This window comes from Pieris brassicae, chromosome 8, assembly GCF_905147105.1.
Source record: "Pieris brassicae chromosome 8, ilPieBrab1.1, whole genome shotgun sequence".
Lineage (NCBI taxonomy): Eukaryota > Metazoa > Arthropoda > Insecta > Lepidoptera > Pieridae > Pieris > Pieris brassicae.
This window is the reverse complement of record NC_059672.1, coordinates 12,615,452-12,627,477: the sequence shown is the minus strand read 5'-3', so window position 1 is coordinate 12,627,477 and position 12,026 is coordinate 12,615,452. Positions and strand designations below refer to the sequence as shown.

Sequence of the window (12,026 nt, the reverse complement as noted above, 5' to 3'; positions counted from 1 at the left end):
CCGCAATCATTTCAGTATTAATTTTCTCTAAGAATTAATTTACAATATATTTAATGTTAAATAAGAATAAATAAAATGAATTTATTATCCGTATAATTTATTTCGAAATTCCTTTTAATCTAAGTGAGTAACGTCTCCCAAAATTGCGATTATAATCGTATAAATGGGATAATCATTAAAATATCTTCTTTCGATACAAAATATATTTTTGCCACTACATATTCTTTTAAAAACAGTGAAATATCTTCTAAATATATATATAGATAAATAAAAAGCCAAACTTAAATATTATTTATTTATTTTAAATGCATAATTTATGTACTAAAACCCCTACCACCATTGTTTATACATGATTAAATTCATCAATATAAAAAGGTCAGCCAAAAAGAAATCTTTTATCAATACATATACTTTATAGTTAAGCATCGCACGTCCTAATCTCTATGGTCAATAATATTTATACTGTTTTTGGCGGGCTTTTTGACAACAACAATTCTATAACTTGCAACTGTCGCTGTCACAACCGGGAGATTACAGATGACAGTCACACATTAGTACTGGACCCCAGGCCCTCCAAGGGCAGTAGCTATAACTTTAAATCCCTTATCCCCTAATTCTTGTGTTAGATCGTGAATAACTTTTTGATTTGACGTATGTGGGACTAATACTATTGCATATCTGAAACAAGTGATGTTGCCATTAAATTTACGCTGTATAAAGCAGATTACTGTACTATATAGTCGGAATGTTAATGTTATAAACATTCAAATGGCGACATTATTGCTATGTGTTAAGGTATCGAAAGTATAATATAAATTACATACCCTCCCCCTCCCGCGCCGGTAAGTTTACACGCGAGGCCGAATTTATCTGCACTTGTTCTGACACTCTCTAAAGCAGGATGTGACACGCCAATGGACGCAAGCAAACAATGATTCATGTTCCACAGCTCCTGAAAAATAACAGTTACGGGTCTCATATACATATTTTCTCTGATCAAATGCCATTAATCTTGAACATAAAAAGGTATTTACCGCCAAGTTTTGATATTGGGTATCAACATCTCCCTCGTAGTTGGATGATAGATTTTGAAGAATCTGTAAAGAAGGGCACAAGTTGAGCTACTATTACAATTCAAATAGTATGCCACCTCTGTGGATTATTTGGTAACGTATATATTTCTGGGGAACTTTAAACTGTAAGTATAATCAAAGAATATTATTTAAAAATTGTCGTTTGGCAGCCGAGCGCCGAGGCACTTTCATCTTTAACCAGTTCCTTAAAAACAAATGATCAGTAAGATTTCAAAACTCACATTACATACACTTTCTAAAAATCTCAAAGAATATTTTGTCAACCTGTTCTATACTGATACAGAAAATATTCTTATTGTGCAAAAATTGTTTAAATATCAATTTGTGTTATGTAGAAATCACAAACGTAAATACAGTTTACATGTTAAAAGGAAGAGACTGGCTGCCCATAACCCAGGGAATCCTAGTGAACTTTACTTAAATATCCTGTATATTGTGTATAATAAAGTTTTTCTTTCTTTCAACTATAAATTTTCTATAACTATATATATAATATCCCGATTTTAAAGCCTCACTTTTTTGTCTTAAGTGCAAGTGATCACAAGTCAACCCTCGTCTATGAGAGGTCAATGTTAATAAACTAAACTATTTTACGTTTGTGATTTCTACATAACACAAACCAGAATATTTTCTGTATTAGCGTAGGACAGGTTGACAAAATATTATTTCAATTCAATTTTAAGTAACTTTTTATTAATAATAATTAGCAATAATATAGCTTGATATTCATACCTTCAATGCGCTCTTTGCTATATGATCAATAGCGGTCATCACACAGTCCACAGCCTCTGGGTTTCTCTCCATCAAACCTCGCACTCTTTGTGCTAAAACTTGGGTTTGTCGACTAACTTGCGTGTCAACCAAGAGAATACGAAGATTTAGTTTTAAGTCAAGAAGATTCGGTTTCTGACCCCTACGAAATACCACTAGAGAGCCGAAAGTTGCTGTTGTGTTGTCTATGCCTAGAAATATTTTTTTCAATTTAAGGCACAACCCAAGTCGCCTTGATTAGAATATAATGTATTTAAGAAAATATAACTTTTCCATTAATAAACTGAATAAATAATAACCGTACCTGAAGGCGTCCCGTGCATGATTCTTTCACAGTTATAGGCCCATTGAGAAATAAGCTGCTTCTCCTCAAAATTTATAATACTTTCATTAGATCCCTTAGCAAATCGTAACAATGCCGCCGCTAAACAAACTGCGAAAGAAGCTGAACTTCCCGTTCCAGCACCAACTGTCAAATCTGACACAAAGCTAATCTCAAACCCACGTATTTCTTTCCCGCCAAAAACACCAAAGAAAACATAGAAGATGGCAATTAATGCATTCTTTTGTTTACCGCTGAAGTTATCGAAGTTCGGAAAGGTGTTTTTTACGAATATTTCTGTTTTTATTACATGCTCTTCGTGAGGTATTGATTCGGGGTGTTCCGTATAGGTTTTGTAACTTAATATTTCCGTATTTATATGATGTAAGGGCACTGATTCCTTTATTTGTACCGATGGCAGATGAATGTTTATGAATGTATTGTTAGTTTCCTAAAACATAATAAAATATTACAATAAGTCTTCCAAATATATAAAACATTAAGTATTTATTTCGATACCAGAACTCTTTTTCATATTCATATCCAATTTGACCTGTTCATTTAAATAAATCAGAACTTTAACCTTATCGAATATTACTTTATTAATCATAGAAAAAAAATATAAAACAGTGACAGGATTATACGTTATAATTTATGATTATATGTTATAAGAGATTAACTTTTTGTGAGAAATAATATATTACATAATCTAAACGATCACTTTCACAATAATCATTAAGAAAGTTACTTTTACAAAACCATACAATTTACAAAACCAACCATAGGCCGCATTAAATGTTTACTACGATATTTTATCTGCATTTACCTTAAAATAAGCAGTTGTCCTCAATCCTAAACTAACTGCAATCGCAGTCTTCCCAAACACAACGGAATGTTCTCCATGAAGAATCACTTTTCCGGGGGCTGATACCGAAAAATTCATAGTAACCTACTTTTATTTCACTCAGATGTCATATGTAAGTGAACAAAACAAACTATAAATAAAACGACCAGAGATGGTTTGATGCGATTGTATTTACGTTGAAATCACTTTTTCCACTGTTCGACAGTCAACGCTTTCTGACTGAACGCGTGTATCGTCTTCAACTCTTCTTGCAATACTGAGTTAACTAGCCTGCAATAAATTACGAAACAAATCAAAGTCAGAACAAATGAACGTCATGCGATCACGTATTTGATTTCTTCATTGCGTCTAACACGGAGGTGGTATTGCAGAAACAAACATAATTAGGCTTAGAACGCAGTTAACTGGCTAATTACTACATTAAGTCGTCAGTAAATAAATCGGAGAACTATGACATATCTGGGGGCACGGTATATTTCAAATTTCATTCAGTCTGAACCAGTTTACGAATTATATCTAGCCAATGTTAGTTAATTACGTGCCTACCCAATACCTTAAGACAGAAGGTCCTTTAAGTAGGGACTCTCAATGTTTACAGTATTTGGCGTTTTTACAAGTTATGGTTTTGATGGCATACTTAAATAGATTTTAATATAACTTACTTATGTCTTGCGAGAAGTGGCTTTCCCTGAAATTTATCAGAGACAACTAAAACAGAAAATTTTGCACCACAACCATCGCTGTCATCTATAACTTCCTGTAAAAAACATTTGTATTAGTTACCGTATATAATTTAAGATTTTATTTTGCATGCGGCATTATATTTTTGTAGAATTTGAATATTTAAAATAAATAAACTGGAACTTTAGGCTATAGAAAATTTGTTATCAATTATAGCATATTGTGTAGAATATCATTACGTAACAGTCTACTTATTACTTACTACTCTAATAATAATTAGCCTAATAGATAATTTTAACGATCTCAAATCAATTAGCAAGATTTTTTTATTTTTAATTACGACTTACAATTCCCAAAAAAAAGAGTTATTTACAAAAGCCAATGGTAAAGTTCTATTATTATAACTTTAAGTTGGTAGTATTTAATAGCATATTTATTTATTATTATACAAGAAAATATGACATCACAAATTTTACACATATTACACATACACATAGATTATATTAGAACATAAACAAGCTAACGTGACGGGGAATGATTTAATTTTTCCTAAAATCGTTACAATTAATGTGAGATGTCGTTAACGGTTTTAAGTCCAAAGCTTTAAGTGACTTAAATATTCACATCTAACTTTAGTGCAAAAATACCTTTGTTTAACAGCTACCTAAGTGTTTTTGAAAAGGAAAGATTGAAACAGACGTTCTCAAACTTTTGCCATCTCCGGTTTAAACTATCCACGAATCCCACGCAACTTTTCCTTTAACAAAAATTTTGAGGATATATTTTTTTGGAATCGGACTAACGGTCCTTGAAAACCGTGATATGTTTATTTCTGCAATGCTCAAACGATCGTTTTTTTCAGAGAAAGTCCGTGACGTTTATACAATTTAGAGGACCATCTGATCCTGGAGCACCGTCCTTAAGTGGGGTAACCTAAACCTAAAAAGATAGCCTAAACCCCCATTATTCCAAAACTTTAAGGCTAAACCTATTTTGATTTCATGAGCAAAGACAGGAAGGTGACCGGATAATGTAATACTTTTAACGACAGTTTTTTGTTCTAACGGTTGTAAAGCGTATGGGTATTTTATAAATTTTAGCTGCTCCAAATGTCAAAACATCTCAAAACATCTGTTTTTACTATTTCTATGGCTTCTGCAACATCGTCTTGAGTATAAGTTTCACGTAACAATTTCCGCTCGTAGTTACGAGGCCTAATCACTTTATACAACAAATAGAATTTTTAAATAATTATTACACGATATACGTTCAACCATAATTAATAAACCATAACATAGGTATTAATATTGCCTGATGTTGATGGATACCTTTTTATTTAATTATAAAACCAAAGTTTTATTTTAAGTAAAGATTAAGATTTATAAGATAGTTAAAATCGAAATTTAATTTATTCATTTATCTTTGCATATTCGGTAATGTATACATAATCCCGTGGAAATATCAACTAGGTTGCCTACGTTGCCAATTTATATCCAATGTTACTAGTTAAAGTTTGAGAATAACTGAATTTTTGTATGACACTTGGGAACGGAGTAAGATGGAAACTTGTATATTTATCTTACACGCGAAAATATTGTTTTTGGTGAAAGACGGAAAGTTTAGATATCTGCTATATTACTAAAAATAGCCATATTTTGATGTGATTTCGTAACTTAGAATTAAATATTCTTATGAAACAGTCGCATCAGTCTTGTAATTAAAATTACAGTACATGGGTAAGATTAAATCACTTCGAAATTTTACCAAAAATCACTACGCAGAAGTTATCCTATTTCACGCACTCAACGGACTCTGGGCGGCTAACATCAACTGTCGTTTGGAACGTTAGAAACTGGCGGATATAACAAAAATACCAGAACTCAAAAATACGTTAAAATTGGTGTTATAGTCCACTTGTTGTCTTACCCCATTTTACAACCTTTCCACTTTCCCTATAAACTTTTGGTACTCTAAGAAAAAATTATTAAAATTTCAAAAAAAAACAGCTATTAAGAAGCCTAATTTTTTTTAAGTGCTGTAATAAATTTCTTTTATTTTTTTCATTTACCATAGGATAATAAAACCAAGAGGTCTTCAATACTCAGTATTTTATTTTAAATATATAAGAGTACAATCAATTGTTTTTCTTTGGCTTAACCTTAATTGGAAGTACAGTTGGCAAAGATAATTGTTTGTGCATAAAGTATAAAAAGAAAAATAAAAAATGGATGCATGAAAACATTGAAATAAGCAAAGGAAATAGATCAGGGTACTTATCAGGTGGTTTAACAAAGAGCACTCCTAATAACAACCAAAACATTCCTTGTAGTGATAAGAAAAATGCTGTAGAGAGAAGTTTTAAAAATACTGAATTGTAAATAACATTTGGATGGACTGATTTATAAACATTATTAGCATTCAAAAAAGTCATAAACCAAGCATTTGGCTGAGCTAGCTTTAAACAAATGCTATAAAATGCTGTATACACTAAAGCTGTTGCAATGAATGGAATTAATAACTGATCTTTTACTAATAATGGTAGCATACTAAAAGTAGATATTAGGCCAAACCAAAAACACATGAATGGGTCATCTGGAAAGTAAACTAAAACAGGTATTGCAGCAAGAAGAATTGTCTTCTCATGCACTTGAAAAGAAAACAAAAAGAATGCTAAAGATACATTAATTACTGACAGCACAAACTTTTTTCTATTTATCCTAAAAAATAAATCTAAGCAAGATGGCAATGATGCCATTAAGGTTGAAAGAAAACACATTTTAACCATCTCCTCATTAGAGTACACATTTTTAAGTTTTATAAACACATTGACAGTACACCAAAAGTTAGATACCTTATCTTCAAAAACACCTCTCTTAAAGGGAAATAATCTCTGTATTACAGGGAGCATATTATCCCAAGATGTAATAAACGGACACCATACTAGTATAAAGCAAAAAACAACTGCAATTGCTAGTTGAATAAACCTTACCAATGCATGCAGGACTCTACTGCGATTGGGTAAACCAATTAAACATTTCCTTAACAAATAAAAGAAAAAGGGGAATGCATGATATAATTCCATTTGCTTGTAGTTTAAAGCAAGAACAAAAAATACTGTGGCTAAAATATCATTTTCTATAGCAACAATGAAGAATGTAGCCCATAGAAATAAACCCAATGATATACAGTTGTATTGAAAATGTCCGTGATCAATTAGAATGATTCCAGGATACAATAAAAACAGTATTGTAGCTATATCAACTCGTTTAAATACATTTCTATCACCTTTTCTTTTTATACGTTCAGCATCAATGCATAAGCATAAGACAGCAGTAACATAAAAGTAAATATCACTAAGAAACACGGTCCAGCGCATGAAAATCTTGTGGCTATCATTTTCATAACCTCTTGATGCAAATAATCGTACTGATTCTGGATCTAGCCAATCAGCAACCAGCCCCATGAGAAAACTATGATAAGCAGTTAATGGGGGATAGTCTAACCCCCAATATTCCAAATCATTATGCGTCGTATTCCGGTACCAATTCACTACCGGCGTTTGTACTGTTATTTCCTGCCAATGTCGCTGGGCCTCGTAATCGCCAAACATTGGAGGCTTTTTGTATCCAGAGTAAGGATAGGCGGCCACACACCATCGTATAACTAAAGCGAAAAACAAACCGGGAAGCAGCGCTTCTTTTGTCACTGTAAATTTGTCGGGATCAGCTCGTTTTGTCATAGTGTATATTTAAGAAAATTAAACCATATTTCTTAGCAAAACATCTACAGGAACGATACGGGTAAGGGTTGCAGTAAGCAGACGTGTTATGTGATAATTTGACAGTTCGTACTTACAACATGAACTGCGTCAAGCTCTTTTGTTAACTTTTCTTTGATATATTCCTCCGTATACACCATATTAGATTTCTAACAGTAAATAGTTGTAAATATGAAGAAGGAACGGTATTTCTAACCTTTTAACTTAAACTTCAATCTACGAAATATTCACCTTTAGGTTATATAATTTTTTTAATGTTGATGTTTATACCACCGCCTTGATAGAAACTGTCAACTTCTGTTTTAATTTTAATTGTTGTCAAGTCTGCAATGTCTGTGGAGTGGAATAAAAATTAAAAATGCGTTTAAAACTTAGTTTAAGCAATGAGGTTCAAAAATATGTTTTTTGTTTTTATTAAAATCGCTAATAGACATGAAAATCATAAAATCTAGAGAATGCAAAAAAAATATTTGTAAAATAGTTGGAAAGAACTCAACTTGTCAATTAATAAATATTTTTGAGTAGCCACAAATAAATTTTTTGTTTCAATTTTTTTTACTTTTACCTTACTAATACAACAATGAAAATGGAAGGTGAATCGACGAAATTCATGAAAAATTTAACCGAATGGAGTTTTAGTCAGTATCCTAAATACATTTTGTTACCAATTGATGAAAACTATGAACAAGTCAAGCCTAATATAAAGAATATTGTGTATTCAGAGGTAAAGACGTACGCATTTATTTAATAACGCTGTAAAAAAGACATTAATTTCGTTGTTGAAACGACGTAATTAAACTGATTCTATCAAAGAAAATATCTTATAACTTCTTACAATGGAAATCATATAAATTAATATATGCGTGCTACTACATTTAATTTAAAATTTATTAGAACTACTTCTATTTTTTTTTTTAATTTTAAATCTTATGTTAGGTAACACCTCGGCCATTGGAAAGAAACCTTCGGTTGGTTTGTGTATCAGAAGATGCGCTAAACAACATTTTAAACATGGATATTGAAATGGCGTCTCGTGATGAATTTATTGACTTAATAGCAGGAAAGAAATTACCGTACGGGGCTTTGCCTGTTGCTCACCGGTAATTAATAATATATGATTATAATATTAAATGTATTTATTTTTAAATTAAGTAACTCTAATCTTGTTTAGTTACGGTGGTCATCAGTATGGACTCTGGGTTGGACAATTAGGAGATGGACGCGCACACATTCTAGGAGAATATGTAAATCGGTAATGGCGATAATAAATACAATTATTTCATATTATTAATATTATTTCATGTATAAACATCACTTGAAAGTTTTTATGTTCTTTGGTTTTAATATGTATTATAGATATATATGTTAGTTTCGTTACTTTGGTCATAGGTAAGTCTTGTTTGAGTTAATTTTGTTAGATTGTCGTAAAAATGTTTGTTTAAAGTTTAAGTGAACGATGGCAAATACAATTGAAAGGATCAGGTCAAACCCCATACTCTCGTACTTACGATGGAAGAGCAGTCTTACGATCAGGAATAAGGGAGATGATTGGCGCTGAAGCCTGCTACCACCTTGGTATACCTACCACTAGGTCTGCAGGCTTAGTTGGTAATTACTTCATGTTATATATTAATCATTCCAGATTTTAATATAATAATTTATGAATAATTTCCTAATTTTTGTGAAATCATTAGCATAATAGGTAATTTTAGAATTGTTTTAATTGAATTTATGATTACTACCTGGGGGTTTTGTCGAGATGCCTTAACAGTACTGTATGTATATAGTCGAAAACTTAATTTGTATGAAAATAACAGTTCGTTTCGACAAAAATCATAAATCGATCTAGCCCCTGTAGTTCATTAAAGGAACTTATTATTAATTAAAATCTTGGGTTGTCGGCTTGTATATTCTAAACAATTTAATTTTTATCTAGTAAGTGACGAAACCGTAGTACGAGATGTGTACTACACAGGTAGTCCAAAACGAGAGAAAGCAGCCGTCTTGCTCAGACTGTCTCCCAGTTGGTTTCGTTTTGGATCATTAGAAATACTTTCTAGAAATGGCGAAATACCTGTTTTAAAGCAACTGCTTGACTTTGTTATAAAGGTATGATATCTATATAATATCAGATGCAATTACTGATATACTGACTATCATCTCAGTTACACAAAACGATAACCTCTTAGTTAAATTATAAAGCCTTCGATATTGTCAAGGTTAATTTTGTCTGTATTTTAGGAGTATTTTCCTGATATACAATTAACTGATGAAAACAGGTTTATTAGATTATTTTCCGTAATCGCTCACAGAACCCTTGCTTTAGCAGCTAAATGGCAAGGTGAGTGTAATACTATGGTAATCGTGTAAAACTGTTAGTTAAGTGTTGTACACATTAAGTGTAGGATTGAAAAACGCGATTTAAAGCGACTCTTCCGTATGGCCAAAATGTATTGAAATCTGGTTCCTTCTAATGAGAAGGAGAGAGTATAATAATATTTTTTTAGATGCAATAATGTGTTATATACTAATGTATGTACCCAAAATTTTAACAATGTCGTTATAGACGTAGGCAGTCATGATAGTATGCTCACAAAAACTTTTGCATTGAATGAGGATAATAAGATTATTTATGATCTTGTCTGTTTTGTTAAGATAATTTCTTTATTCTGATATTTTATCAAAGTTTGAAACTAGCCTGGATTATTAATGGATGTTAAAGCGATGAAGAATGCTTCAGGTTTTGGCTTTACCCATGGCTTATTAAATACGGACAACATGAGCCTTTTAGGCCTGACTATGGACTATGGCCCATTTGGATTTGTAGACTCTTACGATGGTGGTTTTGTAGCCAACTGTTCTGATGGAGAAGGGCGGTATGCACTATCTAAACAGCCTGATGTAAGTTTTGTACCTATGAGTATATACGTTTGCTTGTTGTTTTTGCATTATCATACTTATAACGTTTTAGAATGAGATTATTATAAAAGTATTCGCCATCCTGAACGACTTTTTTTATTGATTAGCCGCTCCACAAATGATATTTAATATTTACATATACTCATTAATAAAGATAACTATACAATATAGGTTGTCGTCTGGAATGTCGGTCAACTAGCAAATGCAATCAAACCTCTCCTGTCTCCATCTCAGCAGATTCATGTAACGCATATATTGAAAACCTTAGACACATACTGCAAGAACAAAATTTTGTAAGTTAACCGTAATAACCATCGACTTAGGCATAAAATAAAAAATATGCATCAATTATTATATTGTTTAATAAAGTGAGTTTTTTATATCACATATTATATTTAAGGGAAACTTTTTTGATGAAAATTGGTATACGCGAAGAGAGAAGGGGTGATGAACAGCTGGTTGAGAAACTATTAGATATGATGCAGCAAACTGGGGCTGATTTTACGAGTACTTTCAGACAGTTAGCTGAAGTGAGATATTTTTTATTTGGCAAAATAATATTTAGCGTTGTTATAGAACAAGAAACAGACACTCACATTTCCAGAACAATTATCTGAACTCGTTTTTAAGGGGGTTTTAAGTTAATTTAATTAAAATGTTGAGAAAACTCATTTCAACAAGGAGCAGAAAAAAGTTTTCAAAGCCATCGGGCTTTGTCATGTAGGAATAAATGAGAAGAATGCTAGTAGGCTAGGATGCTAATATGTTTTCAGTTGGAGCCAAACGAAATGGTGAATGAAATAAAGTTAAATGAAAAGTGGTCCCTTAAACGATTATCGATGCATGCTTCGTGGGGCTGCTGGCTGGATCAGTACAGGGAGAGATTAGAAAAAGAAGCAGGTTAATATTACCATCCTTTGTTGTATCGGTTGCATGCTCGCATGTAGTTACAAGATTTTGGTTAATTAGCTTGTTAATATAATGAAGTCCTGAATAATTTTCCAAAGTACCAAGTATGTGCATGTAAATAAATTTAATAAAAATGAATAAATTTAACGAAGCCCGGCTTTTACAGTATTATAGTAACAACTTTAAAAAAAATTGAATTTTTTGTTTAGTGGACACAAGTTCTTTGGGTGTGTTTGAAGATGAGCGCCGACGTAGGATGTTAAGTGTTAACCCAGTCTATGTTCCAAGGAACTGGATGATACATGAAGCTGTTTTAGATGCGGAGCGAGATGACTTTGAAAAAGTACCAACTTACTTTTTGATTATTATTTGTTAAACCTTTAAGTATCTTTAACTCTACTAGATCAGCTTTAATTTTGTTCATATTTTTAGGTAAGATTTCTGTTAGAAGTGCTAAAAAGACCATATGACGTTCAACTTGACGCCGAAGCTAAAGGATTTTCAGCTCAACCACCACATTGGGCATATGCGTTAAAAATTAGCTGTTCAAGCTAATTGAGATTAGTTTGATCCAGCATTATCAATTCAATAAAATTTTAACTATTTTAATTGTACTTGATTTGTAACGAGAAGTTTGACGAGTAGTGAACGCATCTTTGTTATGGATATTAATCTGTGATCTTTGAA

General features: G+C 31.9%; 4 protein-coding genes across 4 annotated transcripts; 1 reads left to right on the top strand and 3 right to left on the bottom strand.

Annotated features, from left to right (window-relative positions):
* Positions 1–270: 270 nt before the first annotated feature.
* LOC123713025 (mevalonate kinase) lies at positions 271–3,130 on the bottom strand. Its single transcript, XM_045666497.1, has 6 exons — positions 3,014–3,130; positions 2,170–2,638; positions 1,827–2,056; positions 1,035–1,097; positions 825–952; positions 271–678 (listed from the first exon to the last, which is right to left on the bottom strand). Exons 1-6 carry the CDS (start codon positions 3,128–3,130, stop codon positions 552–554), a joined length of 1,134 nt encoding a protein of 377 aa, XP_045522453.1. The 3' UTR covers positions 271–551.
* A 72-nt stretch (positions 3,131–3,202) lies between these two features.
* LOC123713026 (bolA-like protein 2) lies at positions 3,203–7,812 on the bottom strand. Its single transcript, XM_045666498.1, has 3 exons — positions 7,589–7,812; positions 3,715–3,809; positions 3,203–3,322 (listed from the first exon to the last, which is right to left on the bottom strand). The coding sequence occupies exons 1-3, from the start codon at positions 7,649–7,651 to the stop codon at positions 3,235–3,237; spliced, it is 246 nt and encodes an 81-aa protein (XP_045522454.1). The 5' UTR covers positions 7,652–7,812; the 3' UTR covers positions 3,203–3,234.
* LOC123713024 (dolichyl pyrophosphate Man9GlcNAc2 alpha-1,3-glucosyltransferase) lies at positions 5,825–7,595 on the bottom strand. Its single transcript, XM_045666496.1, has one exon. It carries the CDS (start codon positions 7,470–7,472, stop codon positions 5,868–5,870), a length of 1,605 nt encoding a protein of 534 aa, XP_045522452.1. The 5' UTR covers positions 7,473–7,595; the 3' UTR covers positions 5,825–5,867.
* A 190-nt stretch (positions 7,813–8,002) lies between the features above and the next one.
* LOC123712717 (protein adenylyltransferase SelO, mitochondrial-like) lies at positions 8,003–12,021 on the top strand. The gene is made up of 12 exons (XM_045665933.1): positions 8,003–8,235; positions 8,448–8,611; positions 8,683–8,763; positions 8,956–9,119; positions 9,448–9,620; positions 9,753–9,852; positions 10,252–10,412; positions 10,602–10,723; positions 10,831–10,960; positions 11,204–11,330; positions 11,549–11,682; positions 11,772–12,021. The coding sequence occupies exons 1-12, from the start codon at positions 8,092–8,094 to the stop codon at positions 11,892–11,894; spliced, it is 1,623 nt and encodes a 540-aa protein (XP_045521889.1). The 5' UTR covers positions 8,003–8,091; the 3' UTR covers positions 11,895–12,021.
* Positions 12,022–12,026: the final 5 nt, after the last annotated feature.

Bases quoted from the DNA above. Each gene is read 5' to 3' on its own strand.
- LOC123713025 (XM_045666497.1), bottom strand. From the start codon at position 3,130: ATGAATTTTTCGGTATCAGCCCCCGGAAAAGTGATTCTTCATGGAGAA. The intron at 2,057-2,169 runs GTACGGTTATTA...AAATATTTCTAG, and splicing joins CATGCACGGGACGCCTTCAG to GCATAGACAACACAACAGCA. The intron at 1,098-1,826 runs GTATGAATATCA...CCTTCTTTACAG, and splicing joins TAGCAAAGAGCGCATTGAAG to ATTCTTCAAAATCTATCATC.
- LOC123713024 (XM_045666496.1), bottom strand. From the start codon at position 7,472: ATGACAAAACGAGCTGATCCCGACAAATTTACAGTGACAAAAGAAGCG.
- LOC123713026 (XM_045666498.1), bottom strand. From the start codon at position 7,651: ATGGTGTATACGGAGGAATATATCAAAGAAAAGTTAACAAAAGAGCTT. The intron at 3,810-7,588 runs GTAAGTACGAAC...TGTTTTTTACAG, and splicing joins AGCTTGACGCAGTTCATGTT to GAAGTTATAGATGACAGCGA. The intron at 3,323-3,714 runs GTAAGTTATATT...AATTTATTGCAG, and splicing joins CCACTTCTCGCAAGACATAA to GCTAGTTAACTCAGTATTGC.
- LOC123712717 (XM_045665933.1), top strand. From the start codon at position 8,092: ATGAAAATGGAAGGTGAATCGACGAAATTCATGAAAAATTTAACCGAA. The intron at 9,120-9,447 runs GTAATTACTTCA...ATTTTTATCTAG, and splicing joins TAGGTCTGCAGGCTTAGTTG to TAAGTGACGAAACCGTAGTA. The intron at 11,331-11,548 runs GTTAATATTACC...TTTTTTGTTTAG, and splicing joins GAGATTAGAAAAAGAAGCAG to TGGACACAAGTTCTTTGGGT.